Source organism: Schizophyllum commune (genome assembly GCF_000143185.2).
Source record: "Schizophyllum commune H4-8 unplaced genomic scaffold SCHCOscaffold_10, whole genome shotgun sequence".
NCBI lineage: Eukaryota > Fungi > Basidiomycota > Agaricomycetes > Agaricales > Schizophyllaceae > Schizophyllum > Schizophyllum commune.
In genome coordinates, this window is record NW_026089547.1 from 1,046,466 (window position 1) to 1,067,555 (window position 21,090).

General features: G+C 58.4%; 9 protein-coding genes across 9 annotated transcripts; 6 read left to right on the forward strand and 3 right to left on the reverse strand.

The window, feature by feature from the left end:
* The first annotated feature begins 101 nt into the window (after positions 1 to 101).
* On the forward strand, positions 102 to 2,227 carry SCHCODRAFT_02636918 (alpha-ketoacid dehydrogenase kinase). Its single transcript, XM_003028930.2, has 7 exons — positions 102 to 393; positions 547 to 624; positions 673 to 788; positions 840 to 1,087; positions 1,140 to 1,378; positions 1,438 to 1,937; positions 1,991 to 2,227. Exons 1-7 carry the CDS (start codon positions 318 to 320, stop codon positions 2,099 to 2,101), a joined length of 1,368 nt encoding a protein of 455 aa, XP_003028976.1. The 5' UTR covers positions 102 to 317; the 3' UTR covers positions 2,102 to 2,227.
* Positions 2,228 to 2,446: 219 nt separating this feature from the next.
* SCHCODRAFT_02636922 (uncharacterized protein) lies at positions 2,447 to 3,457 on the forward strand. Its single transcript, XM_050345941.1, has 2 exons — positions 2,447 to 3,073; positions 3,118 to 3,457. The coding sequence occupies exons 1-2, from the start codon at positions 2,845 to 2,847 to the stop codon at positions 3,138 to 3,140; spliced, it is 252 nt and encodes an 83-aa protein (XP_050198516.1). The 5' UTR covers positions 2,447 to 2,844; the 3' UTR covers positions 3,141 to 3,457.
* Positions 3,458 to 3,586: 129 nt separating this feature from the next.
* WC1 (blue light receptor) lies at positions 3,587 to 6,829 on the forward strand. The gene is made up of 2 exons (XM_050345942.1): positions 3,587 to 4,097; positions 4,150 to 6,829. The coding sequence occupies exons 1-2, from the start codon at positions 3,757 to 3,759 to the stop codon at positions 6,383 to 6,385; spliced, it is 2,577 nt and encodes an 858-aa protein (XP_050198517.1). The 5' UTR covers positions 3,587 to 3,756; the 3' UTR covers positions 6,386 to 6,829.
* A 138-nt stretch (positions 6,830 to 6,967) lies between these two features.
* On the forward strand, positions 6,968 to 10,044 carry SCHCODRAFT_02751604 (galactose oxidase). Its single transcript, XM_003028927.3, has 14 exons — positions 6,968 to 7,151; positions 7,206 to 7,358; positions 7,418 to 7,456; positions 7,509 to 7,608; positions 7,659 to 7,853; positions 7,909 to 7,996; positions 8,052 to 8,104; positions 8,153 to 8,225; positions 8,276 to 8,527; positions 8,583 to 8,858; positions 8,908 to 8,954; positions 9,007 to 9,498; positions 9,549 to 9,641; positions 9,701 to 10,044. The coding sequence occupies exons 1-14, from the start codon at positions 6,984 to 6,986 to the stop codon at positions 9,829 to 9,831; spliced, it is 2,160 nt and encodes a 719-aa protein (XP_003028973.1). The 5' UTR covers positions 6,968 to 6,983; the 3' UTR covers positions 9,832 to 10,044.
* Positions 9,781 to 10,864, reverse strand: SCHCODRAFT_02056466 (uncharacterized protein). The gene is made up of 2 exons (XM_050341638.1): positions 10,852 to 10,864; positions 9,781 to 10,797 (listed from the first exon to the last, which is right to left on the reverse strand). The coding sequence occupies exon 2, from the start codon at positions 10,604 to 10,606 to the stop codon at positions 9,965 to 9,967; it is 642 nt and encodes a 213-aa protein (XP_050198518.1). The 5' UTR covers positions 10,607 to 10,797; positions 10,852 to 10,864; the 3' UTR covers positions 9,781 to 9,964.
* Positions 10,687 to 12,057, reverse strand: SCHCODRAFT_02056443 (uncharacterized protein). Its single transcript, XM_003028624.2, has 6 exons — positions 11,879 to 12,057; positions 11,400 to 11,819; positions 11,195 to 11,349; positions 10,998 to 11,145; positions 10,852 to 10,948; positions 10,687 to 10,799 (listed from the first exon to the last, which is right to left on the reverse strand). Exons 1-6 carry the CDS (start codon positions 11,954 to 11,956, stop codon positions 10,768 to 10,770), a joined length of 930 nt encoding a protein of 309 aa, XP_003028670.1. The 5' UTR covers positions 11,957 to 12,057; the 3' UTR covers positions 10,687 to 10,767.
* A 721-nt stretch (positions 12,058 to 12,778) lies between these two features.
* On the forward strand, positions 12,779 to 14,585 carry SCHCODRAFT_02636935 (uncharacterized protein). The gene is made up of 5 exons (XM_003028926.2): positions 12,779 to 12,884; positions 12,940 to 13,127; positions 13,178 to 13,477; positions 13,590 to 14,061; positions 14,144 to 14,585. Exons 1-5 carry the CDS (start codon positions 12,820 to 12,822, stop codon positions 14,379 to 14,381), a joined length of 1,263 nt encoding a protein of 420 aa, XP_003028972.1. The 5' UTR covers positions 12,779 to 12,819; the 3' UTR covers positions 14,382 to 14,585.
* A 335-nt stretch (positions 14,586 to 14,920) lies between these two features.
* On the forward strand, positions 14,921 to 16,116 carry SCHCODRAFT_02691854 (uncharacterized protein). Its single transcript, XM_003028925.2, has 4 exons — positions 14,921 to 15,407; positions 15,459 to 15,535; positions 15,590 to 15,654; positions 15,712 to 16,116. The coding sequence occupies exons 1-4, from the start codon at positions 15,303 to 15,305 to the stop codon at positions 15,957 to 15,959; spliced, it is 495 nt and encodes a 164-aa protein (XP_003028971.1). The 5' UTR covers positions 14,921 to 15,302; the 3' UTR covers positions 15,960 to 16,116.
* Positions 16,117 to 16,401: 285 nt separating this feature from the next.
* SCHCODRAFT_02636940 (uncharacterized protein) lies at positions 16,402 to 21,054 on the reverse strand. The gene is made up of 7 exons (XM_050345943.1): positions 20,642 to 21,054; positions 20,481 to 20,592; positions 20,053 to 20,433; positions 16,971 to 20,001; positions 16,829 to 16,920; positions 16,664 to 16,781; positions 16,402 to 16,615 (listed from the first exon to the last, which is right to left on the reverse strand). The coding sequence occupies exons 1-7, from the start codon at positions 20,983 to 20,985 to the stop codon at positions 16,491 to 16,493; spliced, it is 4,203 nt and encodes a 1,400-aa protein (XP_050198519.1). The 5' UTR covers positions 20,986 to 21,054; the 3' UTR covers positions 16,402 to 16,490.
* Between the last annotated feature and the right edge of the window lie 36 nt (positions 21,055 to 21,090).

A 21,090-nucleotide genomic window follows, 5' to 3' on the forward strand; every position in this document is an offset into this window, starting at 1 on the left:
TTTGCCCAACGTTCCGCGTGACCGCGCCGACGCCAAGCCATGTGATTCCGGCGGTCGTCCGTCGACGCGGGGCAAGGTCTGGGGTTCCGCGCCTCGACCGCATACGACTTGCTCTCCACCACCACAGTCCACCGTCCGCGCAGGCCCCCTCGCATGCTCCCAGACGACGCGCAGATCGACTGAGGAAGAGAAATCGCTCCAAGCTCGACGCGCATTCGAAGCGCATCGAGGATCGTGCATCGTGAACGCATACATCATCTCCCCGCCACTCTGACTCGGCTGAGAGCGAGCACGCTCCTTTCCTACTTCCTTGCAAGATGTCTGCGACCTTCCGCTTTACGCCTGCGCTATGGGACAAGATCCATCACTTCGCGTCGTTCCCGCAGACCGGTGGTGAGTACAGCCCTTGAACGCGTCGCCAATGTGGCGATTCTCACACGACCACCTTCGCCGTACTTCCTCTCCCTTCGTAGCCCCAATACTGTCGAGTCTGGTCCTTGCATCTTATCCACCGTCTTCAACTCGCCCTAATCACATTTCATGCAGTGTCACTGCAACAGATGGTGCTTTTCGGGCAGAACCCCAGCCAAGGCACCCTCCTCAAGGCGGGCCAATTCCTCCTAGGTAAGCGCACCGCGGAACACACGTAAAGAAGACACTGACCATCCGCAGAGGAACTGCCTGTCCGCCTGGCACACCGCGTCAAGGAGCTGGATGAACTCCCCCATAACTTGAGCGCCATGCCCTCGATCAAGAAGGTCAAGAACTGGTATGGGCAGTCCTTCGAGGTGCGTATCGCACGTTTGTCTATGCGAACGGCGGCTCATGCGCAAGTATAGGAGCTCATCAACTTCCCGGCCCCGCAACTCCCTCCCGAAATTCGGAAAGCCATGACGGTCCCCCGTCTCACGGACCCGCCCCTCCCAGAATCCGTACCAAACCCTTCGCTCACGGAGATTTTCGGCTCTGAGCATGCTGGCAACTTGGCGAATGCGTCTTCCCCTTACGGGCATTCGATGAGTGGCAATGGCAATGGAAACGGCAACGGCTACAACAAGATGAAGCTGCGTGTACCCATGGAGCGGAGGTATGTACCCTCACTCCCAGCGATCTCAATGAATGCTCAGTTGGCGCGCCAGATATTATGCAAATATGGAGGGCATCAACTGGCCGCCGGAGGTGCACGAGTACAACAAGCGGTTCACGCAGACGCTGCACAAGATCAAGAGCAGGCACGACCCTACGGTTACTACTGTGGCGCAGGGTGTCTTGGAGTGGAAACGCAGCCAGAATGCACGGTCGATTGGGCTTGACATACAGGCCTGGCTCGATCGCTTCTACATGTCGCGTATCGGCATCCGTTTCCTCATCGGTCAACGTTAGTACCTCTTCTGCTGTTGGTAGTTTCCCAACCGCTTACAGAACTTGGCCTTGCAGATATCGCCCTCAACTCCCCCGAGCGGCACAAAGACTACGTCGGCATCATCTGCACCTCCGCCAACGTGCACGACATCGTCCTCGAGGCGATCGAGAACGCGCGCTTCGTCTGCGAGGAGCACTACGCCATGTTCGCCGCGCCGCCCGTGCAGCTCATCTGCCCCAAGAACCTCGAGTTCGCCTACGTGCCCGGCCATCTGTCGCACATCTGCTTCGAGCTGCTGAAGAACTCGCTCCGCGCCGTCGTCGAGCGCTACGGCGTCGACCGCGAAGACCAGGGCGGGTACCCGCCCATCAAGGTCGTCGTGGTTGAGGGGAAGGAGGATATCACGATCAAGATCTCGGATGAGGGGGGCGGGATCCCGCGCAGTGCGATTCCGCTCATCTGGACGTACATGTATACGACGATGGAGGGGACGGAGCTGAGCGATGATTTCCATGCGAGCGACTTCAAGGCGCCGATGGCTGGCTTCGGCTACGGTCTGCCGCTGTCGAGATTGGTGAGTAATCTGCGGGTTCCACAGCTCGGGTTAGGTGCTGACGATTATTCCAGTACGCAAGATACTTTGGCGGCGACCTGAGGTTGATCTCCATGGAGGGCTACGGGACGGACGTGTATATCCATCTGAACCGGCTGTCGAGCAGCAGAGAGCCCCTGCCTTAGGCACGAGTAACGGCATATCTTTCTATACATTTGTACCAATACCAGCATTTCCACATAGCATGTCATGTCATCCCGCATCGTTGACTCCTTCTGTACTTTGCAGCATTTTGCTGCACGTTTCGGCATGCCGACTCCTGCGCGCGGCGTCAGAGTGCCTGCCACATAATGATGGGCTCCCATTGACAGGCGCCGAGAGGGTGGCGCGGGCAGCTCGGGCACCGAGAATATGGTAGTCTTGAAGTTGCGGCAAATGCCGAAAATCGTTCAATAGTGGGATTGCTTGTGCTTGTTTGTTCCCCTTTTGTTTCGCTCCTCCTGTCATCTCATTTGGTGCCGCTCGCCTCGGGGAAAGGACATGCCCTTCGACGACCGCTCGGGTACACTGTATCACTTTTCTGATCCACTTGGCGGCGCTGAGGAAAGCATCGACGTCCAACGGCTACAGTGACTGCCTGCTGATCGACCTCGACGTCGACACGTATGCTTGACTCCTCGCACTCCCTTTCGTCCTCTTTTGTGCATACGGCAACTCAGCAGGACCAGAGCTCTGCTTCTTGGAGTCCTCGAGGCTACCTCATGATAGAAAGTCTTCTACAGACTCCAACTTCAACGCTAAGGGGCGGGGTTACCTCTTCGCAACTATCGCACTTCGGGCTTAGCTCCCGCGGATACAGAATTGGCGCCGGTGTCCTGGGCGGACTGTCCTCGACATGACGATTATTCATCGACCGAAAATTGCCATAATGACCCGGGCACGGTCAGGCTTTGTCACTTCCCCGAAGTCGCTTCCTCAGCTGGTCATGTCGCGGTGGATAAATCCGACGGACGTGCTCGAAATTCCCCACTGCGCACCCGGAGGGTTAGATGGAAAATCACCTGCACTTGCGCTGAGGACGTCAAGCTTACGCGCGCCTGTAGGTATAGCCTGGCTCGAGGACCGGAGGATGACTGGAAACCAAGCTGCTGGGCGGGGTACGTGCCTCCTCCCGTCCGGAAATGTCGCTGACAGGGCACAGATTATGTTCTAGCCTGGCGATAGGTACGCGCCTGGGGCCTGTCTGTTCGCTTTAGCGAGATGCACGCAGTCATGGCTGTCGAAAATGAAGGAGGGTTGAGTGCGGCCTGAAAGTTAGAGTGCACCGTGCCTTCGGAGGATGCAGGGGCGCGGTGGGCCAGGCTGCGTCGCCCCGGACGGAGCGGATGCCGTGCGTGTGGCCACAAAAGTGTCTGAAAATAGGTGTCGCTTTTGAGCGGTCAATTAGCGCGATCTAAGGAATAGAGAGTCAATTCTGTCAATAAATCCAGTCAGAAGTTGGGCGTGGCAGTCTCGCGGCTGCTATAGTCTATGTGGAACGCCTCTGGCCGGGTGCGCGGTAGATGAGTGGCGTTGGAACCCGTGTTGCGGTGCGGCGGCGCGTCGAAATCACGTGGACAGCGCGCACAGTACGTCATCTCACTCAATTCGGTCTCGGAAAATGGGCGTATCTGCCTGTCCCTCTTGCATTCCGCTGCCACCGCCCGCTCGACATCGACGTCGACGACGACGACGCCCATCGCAGCTGCCGGATACGCAACGCCGGCGACAACGACGGCCACAGGGCATACACCGACCAGGACCCTGATACCAGGTACCCCAGATTCAGATCCCAGCCGCCATGCCATTCGAAAAGTACTTCCAGGACGGCGATGCCGCCGACGCCTATTCGCGCGCCGGCCCCAGCAACTACCAGCACATCAGCTATGCCCCCACCATCTCTCAGTCTCCCGCGCCGGCGGGGTATATGCGGGCACCACTATCGCATCCGCCCGAGGTCCAGCTCCAGATCCCCCCGTTCGTCTACTCCGCCACGCCCACCCTCGCCCCCGGGGGTGGCGCGGAGGTCATCCCAGGGAGCATGTTCGACACCACTGGCCCGTCGGGGAGCGGATGGTTCCACAACAACGGCTTTGCGACGCCCAAGCTGCCGCACATGCCGGCGAATGCGACAAGCAACAGGTGCGAGGGCGGTCGCCAGAAGTTAGGCCAGCTACTTATTGTTCGTGTCTAGCTATTTTCCTGGTCAGAGCAACGTCTCTGTGCACATACCGTACGAGTTCGATCTGCCCGTCCAGCGTCAGCCGACTCCGCCAAAGCCGCAGCAACAGCAGCATCATGTGGAACCCGTGGCGCTCCCTCCAGCCCCCTTTGATGAAGCTGGAAATGCAGTCCTTGCACCCCATCAGCTGCTCGCTCTGTCTGCGCCAAATCCCCTCAACTTGCCGCTGTACTCCGCCTCGGGCTTCGATCTGCTCAGCATACTTGCCCGTATCGCAAGTCGACCGCACCCCAAAGTCGTCTTGGGCCCTGTTGACATGACCTGCTCATTCGCCGTCGTCGACGTTCGCCGCTTCGATTGCCCCATCATATACTGCTCCCCCACTTTCTGCGCACTCACAGGATATTCCGAGCGCGAGGTCGTCGGCAAGAATTGTCGCTTCCTTCAGTCCCCGACCGGAAATCAGCCGAAGGGTGAAATGCGCACGCACACATCTCATGAAGCAGTGGCGCATCTGAAGAAGAGCCTGGTCTCGGACAAGGAGTGTCAGACGACCATCGTCAACTATCGCAAGGACGGGCGGCCGTTCATCAACCTTGTCACCGTCATTCCTCTTCGCGGTGGCATCAGTGGAAGTCACGATGACGATGAGGAGGTCGTTTACCATGTCGGCTTCCAGGTCGACCTCACCGAGCAGCCGAATGCCATATTGGAACGCTTGCGCGACGGGAGTTACATCGTCAACTACAGCCAGTCGTACGGCGCCAGCTCATCGTCCCAAAACAACGCCATTACGCCCTCCCACCGTGATCGCGGTAACAAGCCTATCCCTACCCTCGCTATCTCGAAGGATCTGAAGAAGATGCTCAATGACCAGCAATTCGTGTCCAGCATATCCATTTCGGACATTAACGTCGACCCTTCACCAGAGAAATCAGCGGATGCGTCGCCGATCACATCTTCCGACCAAAATCAGCCGCTGAACCTCATGCTCCTGGAGAAGACGCCAGATTTCGTGCATGTCGTCTCGCTCAAGGGATCCTTCCTGTATGTTGCGCCGACAGTGAAGCGCGTACTCGGATATGATCCTTCAGAGCTTGTGGGCAAGGGCCTCAGCGACATATGCCACCCTGCCGACGTCGTGCCGTTGATGCGCGAGCTCAAGGAGGCGAGCTCGACGGGCACCGAGTCGTCCGGGGTGACAAGCGCGAGCGCCGGTGCGAGCAAGGCATCTGCGCAGCAGGATCCTTCCATGCCGCGAACGGTCGACCTCCTTTTCCGCGCGCAGATGAAGACGGGGCGGTACGTCTGGATGGAGTGCCGGGGTCGGCTGCACGTCGAGCCCGGCAAGGGTCGCAAGGCGATCATGCTTTCCGGCCGTGCTCGCGAGATGATGGAGTGCCGCTGGGGACGCCTGCGTGCCGGGGGTGGACTTGCGCCGTCTGCGGTTAGCCCGAGCGGCGCACAGGTCCCGCGGGAGTTCTGGGGCACGCTGGCCGCAGGCGCGGGCGGCAGGGCGGCGTTTGCGACCGTCGGCGGTGGCGTGGCAGACGTGCTCGGCTGGGATGCGGCCGATGTGCTTGGGCGTGCGGTAGGCGCACTCGTCTGCGGCGGGGCCGGCGCCACCATCATCGATGCAGAGGTGGCGCGGATGCTTACGGCGCACCAGGCGCAGGGGGACGACGCGCCGCGGTCTTTATCGCTGCGCATGCGCGCACGTGACGGCGCCGAAGTGGATGTTCGGCTGGTGCTCTACCGGCCCTTCGCGCACAGGGCGGTCAAGCATACGGTCGCGCCGGCGCCGGTCATCTTCCAGTGCGCGAGCGCTGACGCGGTGGCCTCTGCCGGCGAGATGCGCCACTCGGCGAATGCGAACGTTTTCGAGGAGTTCGAGCTCGCGCGGGGGACGAGCTGGCAGTATGAGCTCCAGCAGGTGCGGTACGCGAATCAGCGGTTGCTCGACGAGATCGCTGTCGTTGAGGCGCAGCTGGGGGTGCAACCGTCGAACGTGGTGTACGGCTCGTCGTCGATGCCGCAGCAAAGTGCGCCGTCACCGATAGCCATGCAGCAACAAAAGCAGGCGGCGATGGGCGCGGCGTCATCTGCCGTACGCGCTGCAGCGATGGTGCCACCTATCATCACTGCCGTACCGCAGGTTCAGGACTGGTCCGCGATATCGGTGACGACGCCTCAGTACGGCAGCGCCCGGAAGCGGGCCTGGGACAGTATTGACAGCGGCGGAGGTTGAGCGGTCCCTCTGCACACCATACGTCACACCTCCCCCTTCCCCTTTACCCTCCCCCCTCTCCTCACAAGAGATCTGTAGCTTGCTTTGCCTCTCCTTGTATTCCCTCGATTGCCTGGATGGACAGTACGCATGCCCTATATACATATGCACCACCCCGTATTTGAGTATACCCCCGTCCGTACGGGTACTCGTTGCTACCTATCGCACCTTCGTATTCCCGATATTCCATTATCGCATCTGGTATGGCTTCTAATGTTATCAGCTGTATTACTACGCACTACTACATAAAGCCTGAATAGTACCGCTCATGGACAGTCGTCTGCATATACGCAATGGACGCTGCATTTGCTGGACAGTGGCGCCAGTAGTCGTCTGAGTATGGCCTATAGAGTATGGTGGCTGTATTCTGATAGAAAAAAGAAAAAAGGTCACTTATGTGCCTCCATTCTGTGCACGAGCGAAGGTTACGAATTGGGAAATAAAGCAGTTGAACTCGGTGGCGTGAGACAGTATTCACGTGCAGTCGGATGCTGCCCGATCGTCGATCAGGAACCCCGCACTTGCCGTCACCTTCATCTCCTTCCCCGATTCAATAACAATGGCCAAAAAGAAATCGGCGGGAGGGGCCGCCGTGAACAAGGCGGCCGCCAAAGCCGCCAAGAAGGCCAAGGCAGCAGCCAAAGTTGAGCGCAAGGAGAAGAAGAAGGTAGGGAAGGGGCGCGATGAGGAGGACGACGGTGAGGATCTGGAGGCGATCCTGGAAAATGTAAGTTGATATAAATCGTCGGGGTATCGATTTGGGTACTGAGTGGACCAGTAGATGCGACAGGAATGGGAGGCGAAGCACAAGGTGACTGAGGAGCTAGTGGAAGGCCCACCGAGTCGGCGAGCGAATGCTGTATTGCTCGCGGACCCTAGCGGCCAGTACCTCTGGTGCATCGGCGGGGAGTTCTTCAGCGAGGACGACAAGGCGGTAAGCTCTTGCATTTCTTGATTGTGGGGCTGGTTATGAGCCTCCTCATCGTCGTCTAGTACTTCTACAACGACACTTTCCGGTATAATCCAGAGAAGGTGGGTACAACTGCTGTTTAATCCGAATTCATCTTCTGATATTTTGACTCAGAATGAATGGAAGAAATACGTCTCTCCTACGGCGCCAGGACCGCGCTCTGCCCACGCAGGCGTAGCCCTGCCGGCTGGAGGCGGGAAGATCTTCATCTTTGGTAAGCTACGCCAAACTACTACCCATATGCGGTATAAACTCATATTACAGGCGGCGAATTCTCGTCTCCAAACCAGCGGAACTTCTTTCACTACCGCGACTTCTGGGTCTTCGACCTGACGACGCATGAGTGGGACAGCATCGAGACGAAGAAGGAGCGTCCGAGCGCGCGCTCCGGTCATCGAATGGCTCAGTGGAAGCATTATATCTTCCTGTATGGAGGCTTCTATGATCCAGGATTTACCAGTAGGTGTCGTGGACTCAACCGTAAACAAGGGGATCAGTCTGACATTGAGCTTAGCGAAATACCTCGACGATCTATGGTACTTCGACACTCAAGAATATAAGTGGACGCAGGTGATCTTCCGATCTGGGGCCTCAAAACCTTCGTATGTTCGTCCGTCTTGGCCTCAGACGCTCGCTCATGGGATTTTCCGTATGCAGCGCACGCAGCGGCTTCTCATTCCTTCCCCATCCTGACGGAATCCTCTTGCACGGTGAATACTCCTACACGGTTCTCGATTGAGGCCCTAATGTGTTTGTAGGTGGCTACTGCAAAGAATACGTCAAGGGACAGCGGCCAGTCGGCGTCATGCTGGAAGATACCTGGCTACTCAAGTAGGTTGCCATCCCCTCTCACTGATTCGTTATATTCATCTCGATTCCAGGATATCCATCCCGACACCCGATCCCGACAAGCCAGAGCCTACGACATCCAAGAAAGGCGCAAAGGCGCCCGAAGATACTCTCGACATCAAGTGGCAGCGCTTGAAGCGCCCATTGACTCCGCACGCGCCAACTCTGCGTTCAGGCTGCACGATGGCGCTCTGGGCAGCGAAGAATCAGGGCATTATGTTTGGCGGCGTGTCCGACGAGGACGTCAATGAGGAGACCATGCGTAGTGTGTTCTACAATGACTTGTGCGCTTATCCGGAACTTATAAGTGTCAGACAAAGGCTAACGGACCTTACCTAGATACGCCCTCCAGCTAGAACGCAACCGATGGAGCTCGCTCACTCTCAAGCGTCCGAAGAAAGCCAAGGGGAAGAAGGCCAACGCCGCACCTGCACCCAAGAAACCAGGCGAAGGGGAGATAGTCGAGAAGACGAAAGAGCAGAAGGGGCGGCAGCGACTGGCGGCGATTCGCCTGGGAGCGGATCCGGATGACTTGGAGCCGGACGACCCGATCTTCAGCACGCCGCTGCCGAGGTATAATGCGATGTTGGCGGTGTTGAAGAATACGCTGTATATGTGAGTGGGGCGTCTTGGATTGGGCATCAAGGACTGATGTGGTTGGCAGATACGGCGGCATCTTCGAGCAGGGGACGCACGAGTATACGCTGGATGGTGTGTTCTCCCCCTCCCTCAGTCGCTGCACTCACTGATAGAGATCACCCAGACTTCTATTCCATCGTCCTCGACAAGCTCGACCGCTACATCTGCCTCCGCGAGTCCGAGGTCGTCATCCCCGAGGAGGAAGACGAGTCGAGCGACGAAAGCGAGGGCGACGACGAGAACGACGAGGGTACCGACAGCGAAGATGAGGGCACAGTATACGACGACAACGCCAGCGTCTTCGACGATAACGCCAGCGTCATTAGCGACGGCGACAGCACCCTCGTCGGCGGGTCCACGCGCGCGCCCTCGCCCGTCGAGTTCGAGCTTGACGAGCAGGCGATGCCGGCGGTCGCGGAGGAGGTGGAAGACGGGCCGCTGGTGAAGCCGAAGGGGAAAGTGGTGGAGGAGGTAGAGGAGCAAGAAGAGGCGATGTCGATCCCGGAAGCCGTGTCTGCGGCGCTGAAGGGTAAACTGATTGGGGAGCAGTCGCCGGAGGATGCGAATGAGACACCTCTGCCGGGAGAGACGTTGGCGATGTTTTATCACCGGACTCGTACGTGGCTTGATTCTTTGTATTCGCGCTGCTACTAACGCTCCATACAGGTGAATACTGGTCGCAAAAGGCCGCTGCCGGCGGCGACGTCCGCGGGAAACAAGCGAAGCGCGATGGGTTTGCGAAGGCTAAAGAGCGCTATGGTACGTCTTGTCTAGCTCGATCAATCGGTTTTCGGAACGAGTGTTGACGAAATTTACAGACGAATACAAACCCCTCCTTCACGAGCTTGAGCGCGTCATGGCAGACGCTGGATTGGACAAGGACGAGATGCGGGCTGCGGCAAAGTCGGTGGGCCGCGAGCCGCAGGTGACGAGTCGGCATAGGAGATGAGATCCATGCACTCTCCATGGCCATGTGGCTTTATGGTCACAACACGTGTTCCGTTTTATGGCCGACGCACGTACCGTATCCATCCCGGGACGGTTACCTTTGTACTTGTTTGTGCTTCATTGTACAACACATCTCATTGTTTGTTCCTCGCATACATATGTATTTTACCTTTTGTATTGAGACGCTGTATCCCACATGCTGGCATGATCAGGCAATCAAGAGTTTCTTCCATACGAACAACCATGTAAGTACTATACACAAGTAACTTCACCGAGACTACAGCAAAGTCTCTAGAAACACAATAACAAAGACCGTCAGAAGCTACGAAAGTACGGGTGCGGAGGGTGGCAATGGGAGTTGCAGAGGTTGAACAGTTAGTATCTATCACTGAGGTATAGACTAGCCACCCTGGACGTGTATACAAATCACTGGCACCCTGGCCACCGACGCACCGCACATAAGTTACAATCCCGGCGAGTCCAGCAAGATCCCGCGTCATCCGCGTGGGGAGGTGGTATATAGGCCAGAGGGAACAGTATATAAAACAAGCACAAGCATCGCCGAGTAAGTATGCGGCGGGCAACACCAAGCAGAAGGCGAACATCGCCGAACAGAAAGCGAACTTCACCGGGTAGGAGGTGAGCATCGCGAAGCAGAAGGCGGGCATCACCGAGCAGAAGGCGTGCGCCAGCATAGAGACGGCGAGCAACACCGAGTATAAAAACAAGACACGTATCGACAATATCACAGCAGTGGCACAGCACAGCGAGTACATGGTGCAGCACAAGCGGGTGGGTGGCGCAGTACAAGGGGGAGTACACAGAGGACGAGGCGGGCTGGCGAGAGGTGGTCCCGCGCTAGCTGGGAGCGATACCAAACTAGCTGGAGGCGTCCCAGACTAGGAGGACGCGGCCCCACGCCGGGCTAGACGCGTGATCATTGGTAGTACGCGTCCTCGTCCCATGACTCTGCAAGGGGAGATCAGCAAGCATTGCTAGGCTTGGGGTGGAAGAGGCTAACCTTCTGTTATACTTCTCCACGCGAGGTAGAGCACGCCGACGCTCGCGGTCTCCAGCAGCGTTGCGATGAACGACCCGTCGACCTTCGCATTCGAGCCCTATGGCGCGTTAGGACGCTGCCAATCTACTAAAAAACGCGCCACGAACCTTGCAAACGACATGGCTGAGCAGGAAGTACGCGAGCTGGGAGAGCACAAAGAGCACCGCGCTGATGACATAGTACCACATCGGGCGTATCTCGTTCAACACAGCGAGCACGATGTAGCCCATGATGAGGAAGTACAACAGGGCGGCCCTGCGTGGGAGTCAGCGTCGAAACTCGTACCGCAGCCATCAGTACGTACGCGCCGGGCCATATGCTTGTGAGCACGAACAGCGGGATACTCCGGAGGGCCTCCGTGGGGTTGGAGGTACCGAGGGTGTCCGTGATGCCGAGCGCGACGTCGAAGGATATATATGTTGTCGCGGCGAAGAAGGCGACGACACCGATGTGGAAAGGCTGGGGGAGGTGAGTGATCGGACGCGAGGGGGGACGTGGGGAACACGCACAATCAAAGAGCTCATAGTCCCGTCCTCGACGACCTGCGTCGCGACGAGGGCATTGGCGAGCAATGACCAGAAGAGCGCGGCGACGACGCCCGCGTGCAGCGCCGTGAGAGCGACCAGCGCGGTGGAGCCCTGCGTGAGGACGGCGCCATTGGAGAGCAGCTGGAGGGGGAGGGAGAGGAAGTAGAGGATGAGGAAGCTGCGGAGCTCAACACGTCCGACGGCGGCCTTCCGACGGTTTGCGAGGAAGATGAGAGCGGCGGTGAAGAAGATGCTGAGCGCGATCACGATTATGTTGGCGATGTTCGCGAGCGAGCCATCTGTGCCGGCCGTCTGGATGCCACAGGTGGGGTTGACGCCCACGGGCGCGGAGGCGGAGTCGGCAGAGACACCTTGGAGGAGACTGCTATCCGCTCGTTGAACCTGGGGGAAGTCGAACCGTCAATCAGACGAACGACCACGAGCGGATCGCGTGCGCGCACCTGGCGGTAGAAGAGGTTGCACCAGGAGTACGAGGGGACGTCCTTGCAGAGCAAGTCGAAGTCGCCGAAGCGGGTCATGTCCACAGCAAGGCGGAAGTGTCGTCACGGGTGAGGGGGAAGGAAAAAAGAGGCGATAAACACGATGATGCTCGCGCTGATGGCGGCGTGGGAATGATGCCCAGCAACCGTAAGGAACGTGGTGGCTACAGCGTGGGCTTGCAGCAGGGGAAATATTGAGAGTCAGAGGGGGAGGGGGAGGCTTCAAAAGCTCGAGACCGGCTCAATAACGTGGTCGACGGTGGCGGCAGCTGTCAGCTCGTTGCCATCGACGGCCAACGCCGGTCCATTCAGCTTCGGCTTCGACCGTGAGAATTGGAAATTGGACCCACAAGTCGAACTTCCCTGGACTCGGAGGCATGGAAGGCATTGAGTAGGGCAGCCCTATCAAGGTATAGAAACAGAGAAGGGTATGCGATGCACAACTCAAGCCTTACAGACGCACGAGGAATGGGTCCAATCAAGATATCCAGTCTGCTCTCAGCGAGAATTGAGATAAGAGACAATACAAGGCAGACGCATAGACTCTTGTGCCCTTTGGTCATAATGAGTAGAAGAAGAAGCTACTCGTACTTCGCATTGCTTCTATTCTGGTTCACACCGTATCTCACACCCATTCGAAGTCCTTGATCAAGCAGATATGTTCGAACACTCATAGAGTATGCATTGACATCGACACAAGAGCTTTAACTTTCTGTGAGACGTGCGTCAGTCCTCGACTCTGGCTTCAAGGGAGAAGGATGAATGGGGAATAGCCGGGTGGCGTAGGCATCCCCTTTTGGAAGGTATTGTTCATATGTCTGATGTGATGAACAACCGCGTGGCGTTACCTCTTGCATTCCACCGTCACATCCCCTCCTACCTGACTATGGCGAGATAGCACGATGGACTGCGCCAATTGCGAACACAAGCAGCGCCAGTTCTTCTGCGCAAAGTGCATCGGCACCCAGTACGCCTGAGCCGTCTGCAATGAGCGCATACGGTGCTGACTGTAAGGAATGCAGAGTGCGCAACTTTCGGAATGAGACGCAGATCCATGCGGCGGAGCGCGATACGGCGGTCGCTGCTGCCAGCAGTGCGCTGGAGTGGATACAGCCCGTAAGGACACGGAGAGCCGAGGTCGCAGCACATCACTATAGGGTGGCGGAAGTAAATGAAGCACTGGCGTGGACGAGGAGGGAGAACGACAAGAGTGCGTGGGCTCATTGCTTCCCCTCATCCACTTAACTCACCCCGACACAGAACGCGATCGATGTCGAGCCCTGCGCGAACGGATTGCCAGTCGCCGGCAGATGCTCGTCGCAGCGCGCCTCGTCCCTAGTCCCACCGCCGACAACGAACATCTGATAGCTAATGAAACTCAAGAGCTCACATCACTATCCTCCGCCATCCGCGGCGCTCGCGCAGGGCTTGTCCAGGAACTCGTCGAAGTGTTCAACATCGTGCAAGTCGGCGGTCGCCCCTCCATCGGCGGCAAGGCCGGCACCAAGGGCGAGTGGACGATCGGGGACCTCATACTTCCCGTGCCAGGGGACATACGACGTGCGTGTGATCCATCTTCAATCTGAACATCTCGTACATCCTTCCAACACATACCCCGTACCCGAATAATCCGCCTCTCAATATCCCTTGCCTGCTCACGCCTACCCCCCAGGCTACCCCCCAGACCACATCAACGCCGTCATGACGCACATCGTGCACTTTCTCTCCCTCCTCACCTTCTACCTCGGCGTCAAGATGCCCTTCGAGGTCTCCTGGTCCGGCGGCAAGCTCGGCGTCGGGCAGCCCATGATCAGCGCGATCCGCGGCGGCGAGAGCGGCGGGTGGGCGCGCTGGTACACGAAGCACTCGCTCCACGTGTCCGCGAATCCGGCCTCGCCAACTGTAGGGTCGTCGTCGAGCTCCGGCGGATCGAATCCCCCGCCCACTGAGAGCGCGATGGCGGACAGCGTCTACGAGAGCTCGACGCCGCCGGTCGCGTCCTCGTCGTTCACGACCGCGCTCACGATGCTCCTGTACAACGTCGTCTACCTCGCGCACACGCAGAACGTCGCGGTCCCGCTCAACCAGGCGGGCGACGTGCTGAGCAATCTGTGGAGCATATGCTGCAGTGTGGACCTGGGGAAGTGAGTGCGAGGGCCGCTTGTCGGTGCTCCCTACTTCGCTTCATGCATCGTCCTTTGACCTACTGCTGACCGTGACTGCCAGAGCCTCGCACGCCACCACACCCCGCCTGCCCCCACCCACCCCTTCTTCCTTCCCCCTCGACTTCTCCAAGCTCCTGCAAGTCACGAGCGTCAGCCCGCGCGCCAGGGCGAGCAGCGAGAGCGACAAGGCGCACAAGAGCAAATCCTCGAGCTCGAAGACGCATCGACATCGGCAGCGGCAGGCGAAGATAGAGGAGGAAGAGGACGGGTGGGATTTGATAGAGGGGGAGGATATGTGAGAGAAACACCTTACGTGTGCGCGCCTTTCGTCCACGATAGACTGCCTGAGGGACCCCTCCGGACTATGGATCTGCTATATCTATGCTAATGCGCTAGACTGTTTGCTTGGCTCTTGCTTGTATGTATTGCTACTCTACCTGTGTATATACTCACGCTGTATCATTATTGTGGATTCTCGAGCCCTCAATGGGTGTTTACGAACATCACACGCGACCACGACCGCGGCACGACTGCGACCCCTCTTCCGAGTTTTTGATGACAGCACTAACTGTTTCGACCTTTTCAGACGCCTGACTGCCTAGCACAGGCTTCCTCAACGTCCAGCACCACAATTAGGGGCGAAAATCATCTTTGATCATACTGCTACTCAGGGGAAGCTGATGATGGACGCGTCTTGTCTGCTGCGTCTGCCGGGAACGTCATCGCGTAAGTGCTACCTCGCTGCTACCCTTTATGATAGTTGGACTGAATACTGAGGCTCTTCAACAGTACTTGAAGGTCAAAAGGGACTGTTCCCAGCAGTGATTTTCTAGGGGCACCGAATTTAAACGACATCTCTATCCCGAAGTTGAGCGGCTGGGCTCCCCTCGAAAGCCTTCCTACAATTGACTACTGTAGCATACCCGAGCCCAGCGCAGATCACGCTGACGCTTTGTCCTCTCGACGCTGTTCCTACAATAGCCCCAACGGGGCTGCTACACTTTGCGACTCGACGCTTCACACCACCGGCATGCGGCTCCACTTGTCTGAGGGCGCTGGCGACGCCTACCGAGAGCTAATGTTCACCCCCAGCGCTGGCGATGCAGATATAAAAGCCGGCTAGCGGACTCTCAGACGTTCTCCAGCTCGCGGTTACGACTTTTTTCCTGCTCTTTTGCTCTGCTCCTCGTCTTCTTCTCTCCTCGTCTCGCTTGATCACGATGTTCGCCAAGGCCTTTGTCGCTGCCACCGTCGCGCTTGCTACGCTCGCGAACGCGTCGCCCCTCGCGGCGGAGCGTCGCGATGTTACTGTTGACCCCGCGAAGGTTCGTACTGTCTGCGTTGCGCATGTCAGAGTTGTACTGATCGTGTCGCAGTGGTACACGCTGTCGTGGGATGGTATGCAGTACCTCGACTCGACTAACAGCGTGCTCCAGATCAATCAGCACAACAGGTGAGTCTCCAGAGGTACATCCATATACCAACGAGTCACTCACTCCCATCCCAGCTTCGACGACCTCGACAAGGGCACCGACAAGGGCGTGCGTTTCCGCTTCCCCGACGGTCTTCCCGGTATGCATATTTCGCTTCCTTTTGAATTTCTTACAAACCGCTCACCCATTGCCGCAGGCCACATCGTCTGCGAGGCGCACAACGACCACTTCGTCGGCGTCGCCAAGGGCTCCACGTCCTACCTCGACCAATTCAACACCTTCCAGGACGAGGACCGCGCCGCAACCGCGGAGGCGGGCGAGAAGGGCATCATCATCCACTTCGGCGACCAGTACTACGGGCGCACGAACCTCATTGGCACGCCCGTGTCCCAGGCCGACGCGCAGGAGTGGGACGTGCGGGAGATTTCGATGGTCCCGCTGTAAGGATCTTCGAAAGCCCGCTTCGAGAATCTCGGTGGCACCGCTCTAATGGCCAATGGATGTTTAATGAAGACGACGACCAGAGTAATGCTCGACTAGATTGTACATTCGCTCATTCTATTTATCTATCTATTGGGCCGTTATGGCCTCGTTTCCGTACCCTGTTTGTTGAGGTCTCGCAGGCCTTTTTCAGTATCACAATACGCGTGCAAATCAAGAGATTGAGCTGAGTGCATGTGCGTGATGCTTTTCACGCACACAGCTTCAGGCTATAGGAAGCCTGGCTCCCCTCCCTCCATACATACGCTCGATCTACGTGAAGAACGCGCGTATTGAGCATACGATCAAACACCTGCTTCTAGCGCTCTACCGAGTGGGAGCGGCACGCACTCACATCAATCTTCTGCAAATCCTCAGCCTCGACCATCATCACTCCATGCAAACATGCAAACAACATCCATAATTATTGAGAGACACATCCACCGACATAAACATCGTCCGACGTCGTACGAAATTCGTGCATGAAAGAACATTCTACAAGCGCATGATGAGCTGCTTGATCCCAGACATCCACAAGCCAATATCATCCGTCTGCGAGCCGCGAGTGAGGAGGTCGACGTGGATGGCGAGCGCAGCTGGACGGTCGCGCGCCTCCATGGCTGTAAGAAGGGTCAGTAAGAACATAAGAGAGGGAGGACGGAACGTACCTCTGGTGAGCACAAGCAACTGCTCGACAACAGGCACGGACAGGGTCTCGCAGTTCAGGGCGTCGAAGAGAGGGTTGATACGACGCTCGAGATCATCTACGAGGCGCTTTTGCTGAGGCTGAAGGTGTATGAGCGATAGTTGGAGATGATCAACACAATGCTTACCGGCGTCGTCCGCCGCATCCGATTGAGCTCGCCGCTCACGACGTTGAAGATAGGCTGGGCGGACTCCGGAATGTGACTTCTATCCCCAGGAGCTATAGAACACATCAGCAATTTTGCACGCCTTTGACAGCTCATTGCTCACGATATTTTGGAGGGGGCGGGCCCTTCTTTGCTGGCGGCGCCGACGGCGCAGCACGAGGCGGTCCCGAAGGAGGACCGCCAGGCGGGGCTGACGGTCCCCTCTGCGCACCTGGAGGAGGACCATATGGCCCAGGACCTGGCGGCGGTGGACCCGATGGTGACGACTGCATCTGCGGCGGTGCGTAGGGGCTCGGCTGCATCTGCGAAGGCGGCGGCGCGTACGGTCCACCCTGCGGCGGCTGCCCAATCGACGGAGACGCCCTCATTCCCGGACCAGGCGGCGACGACATGCTCGCACGCGGCGGAGGGGCGTACTGGCTCGGCGTCGGTAGGCGGGGAACCGGACCCGGTCCTTGAGGAGACATGATCCCACCGGGACCCATGCTTGGCGGAATGGAAGGCGGGCGGGCCTGAGGAGGAGGGAACATGCCAGAACCAGACGGAGGAGGCCCACCACGGGGAGGAGGGGGCCCACCGCGACCCGGTGGGGGCGGGGGAGGCGTACCCTGAACACTGCCTGGACGCGGTGGCGGCGGGAGACCCGTCTGACCGCCCATATACGGCGAGAACGAAGGAGGAGACGCATTCGGGAATGGCGACGTGATAGCGCTGGGCTTGTACCCACCCTGGGGAGGAGCGGGTGACCGCGTCGACGCGATAGCTGGGGCATCGTTCCATCCACCGTTCTCCTGGCGCTTGGGCGGCGGGGGCGGGCGCTGCGTGACGCTAGCAGGCCTAGGCGGCGGCGGAACCATGCTCGAAGGCTGAGGCGGACCAGGGATGTGAGGAGCTTGTTGGTATGGTGCCTGGTACTGACCGTTCGCAGGGGCATACGGGTTCGACTGGCCTCCAGCAGGCGTGTACATTGAGGGCGCGGGTGCTGGCGCCGTGGCCTGACCGGGTGGCGCATACGGGTTGTAGGGCGTCGACGCAGGCGCAGCGGCCGGTACCGAAGGCTGGTACGACGGGTAGCTCGGGTACGCGGTAGGGACCTGCTTCGAGGGAAGAGCAGGTGCAGCCGCTCTCGGAGCGGCCTTTTTGGAAGCGGCGACGAGCAGCCGCTCGCGTTCAACGCTCATATCAACGTCACCCGTGCCCTTGTAATCGGCAGGGACGAGCTTGACGAACGTGACAGCCTCCTCCAGCAAGCCCTGCGTCGTGAGCAGCAGCGCATACTCGAGGTACTTGTCGTAGATAACGCCGAGCTTGAACGTGCGGACGCTCGATTGCTCGGCAGTCGTCGGCGTAAGGTCTGTGTCCACGTACTTCGTCGCCGACCGGAAGACGCTGACCTTCTCGATGAACGTCTCCAGAGCGTATGCGTGAGCAGTGAACAAGGACCCATCCTGTTGCTCGGCGGACGCGGCAGCGCGTTCTTCCTCGACGAGCTCCTCCACCCAAAGGTTTGCAACGCGCTCGAGCTTGCCCGCAGCCAAGTACGTCAGCATCGCATTCTTCCTGAACTCGACCGCGCGCGACGAGATGCCCGTATCCTCTGAGTCCTTGTCCTCGACGTACTCGAACTCAAGGCGGCGACCGAGCTCCTCGGCTAGGTTGGCGAACTCGTCCTGGCTGGCGAAGGTGCACAGCACGACGAATATCTCCTGCCACTCCTGTAGGTCCGCATTCTGAACGATGTCGGAGAGGTCGTTGCTGACGATCGACTGGAACAAGCGCAAGTATGGCAAAGCGGCGGTACGCTTCTCGAAGTATGCCTTCTGGGTCCTCTGCAAAAGCTCGGGACCACCACGCACGGCAAGGAGAATCGCGTCAGCGAAGCGGTCGCACGATAGGCAGAGCGAGACCGCCGACTCGAAGTCGCCCAGTACGAGGGCCTTCGTAATGAGCCTGTCGGTCTCCGACTCATCCGACGGGTAGATCCTGAACGTGTTATCCTTGAGGCTCTCGGAGGCCACACTCGAAGGTCCAGATCCGATGGTCGCAGCGACAGAGGAGTCGAGGGGATAGTTGTGGTGCGGAACCAGCTGCTCGCCTTGGGATGGCGTGCCGATGTTGGCAAAGAAATCCTCGCCGTCATCAGCATTGCCGCCGTCGTCACCGAACAAGCTCGGCACAGTGGTGGTCGACTCCGCGTCGGCCCCACGAGTTGTGTTCGTAGTCTCGGAGGTGACGCTGTTGCCACTGACCTCGGACGGCGTCTTCTCTTGACCCAGGTCGCTCGCAGGGCTCTCCTCGCGTTCCGGCTCGGCGAAAGACACCACAGCGGATTTGGTGGAGTCGCCAGTCTGTGTCTCGGACTCGGGAGGTGGGGAAGGAGTGGGAGAGGCACCGCCAGCGGCTGCTGAGGACTTGACCTTAGCAATGGCCTCCGCAACGCGAGCAGCAATTTCGGTCTTCGAGAATCCAAGCAGCGTAATCAGCTCGTCCCGGGAGTTTGCCTGGAAGAGGCTGGAAAGGGCCTTCCAGACCTCGGTCGCCTCTGCAGACGCTTTGTCCTCTACGAATGCCTTGAGACCCTCGCACGACAAGGCATTCTGCAGTTTCTTGGCGCGCTCAACGAAAGCTTCCTCTGTCACCACCTTGCGGAGGTGTACTACCGAGCTCTGGTTCCGGTTTTGCGAAGAGGGCAGGTTGGAAACAGTCACAAGCTGACCACCGAATCCGAAAGAGTTGGCAGCCGGGGTGCGCAGCCACTTCGGGGGTTGCTTGAGGGAGAAGGAACCCGTCTGTGATGTGCGCGACGGTCCGGGAATGTCGAAGATGTCAGCACCATCCGCGCGAGCGGCAGTAGCACCAGCAGCCTGAGAAGCGGACGCGGCGTCGTTCGTGGACTGAATGGAGTGGATGCCAATGGTGCCGTCGAAGAATGCAGTGGCGAGGAGATCAGGATTCCGCGGGCACCAGTCAACCTGGAATGCCCAGTTGTCGGCAGAAGGTAGTTCACCGATTATTTCGGATGTTTGAGGGTTCCAGCAAAGAGCACGATTGTCTTTCCCGCATGATAGCAAGAGATCGGCGTCTTGTTTGCACCATGAAAGCGATAGCACGCCCTTCTCGTGGCCGGTAAGAATCTGGAACATAGTGATCAGCAATAGAACCACGTCAATCTCACTGCAAAGTACCTTCTCTGGGGCACGAGCATTGCGCAAATCCCACACCATAATGATAGGCGAGGAATCATCTTCCGACGCCGTGACAAGCCGCGTAGCATTATCAGGATGCCACGCAATATCGCTCATTCCGCGCCGTCCGCCAATCGCCATCCCTCCACCATTGCTCATTTGGCCCGCCAGCGTTCCCGCACCGCCACCATATGCCAGAGCGACAACCTCGCGCTTGCCGCGCAGGTCCCATACCACAGTATAGCCCGTGCTGCTCGCACCAGCAAGGACATGCTGCACTTGCTGGTTCCACGCGATCGATGTGATGTCGTCAAGCTTGGTACTTCTTGTGCCAGTGGGAGTGTAGGGCTTGCTAGGGTCCTTGATGTCCCATACGTACACCTAAGGCTGTGTTAGACCATGCCCTAATACTGTCGTGTATCACGCACTTCAGCTCCCACACCTCCAGACGCGACAAGGTTGTTTTGGATGGGATTAAAGTCCAGCCCGCGGATAGGTCCCGTATGCGTGGTGTTGCGCAGGATTAGGGATTCAGACGCGCTGGTACGCGTCAGTGACGCGTCTCCCGCGGACAAGACGAGGAGCTTACCCTAGCCCCTGCACAATCTTGCTGGGATCCCACAACGCGAGCTCTCCGTTCTCCATGCCCGCGGCAAGCACACCCTTCGGATGGGCGGCATCGACGCATCCCCACGCGAGGCGATTGAAGCGCGCGCTATCGGTGATGGATCCCTTGGGTCCGAATCTTCCGTCTGGTGCTCCCAGGTCGTATTCAGACTTGTCCAGGAAGTCGGGAGCCCATATCTCGAGCTGGCTTTCGTTACTGAAGGATGCATCGAGCGCGCCGGCTACTGTTCCCGTTGCCAGCAAGGGGAGCGACGCCGACGGGGACCAGGCGAACGTCGACGTCCGGTGTATTTCCTTGAGCTTCATGATGGTTGCGGACGAGAAACAGTGTCCGCGAATGTGTAAATATCGAGACGGATGACGGGGGACACGTCCGTACGCTTTGGCCTTGTTTTCCACGATTTATAGCTT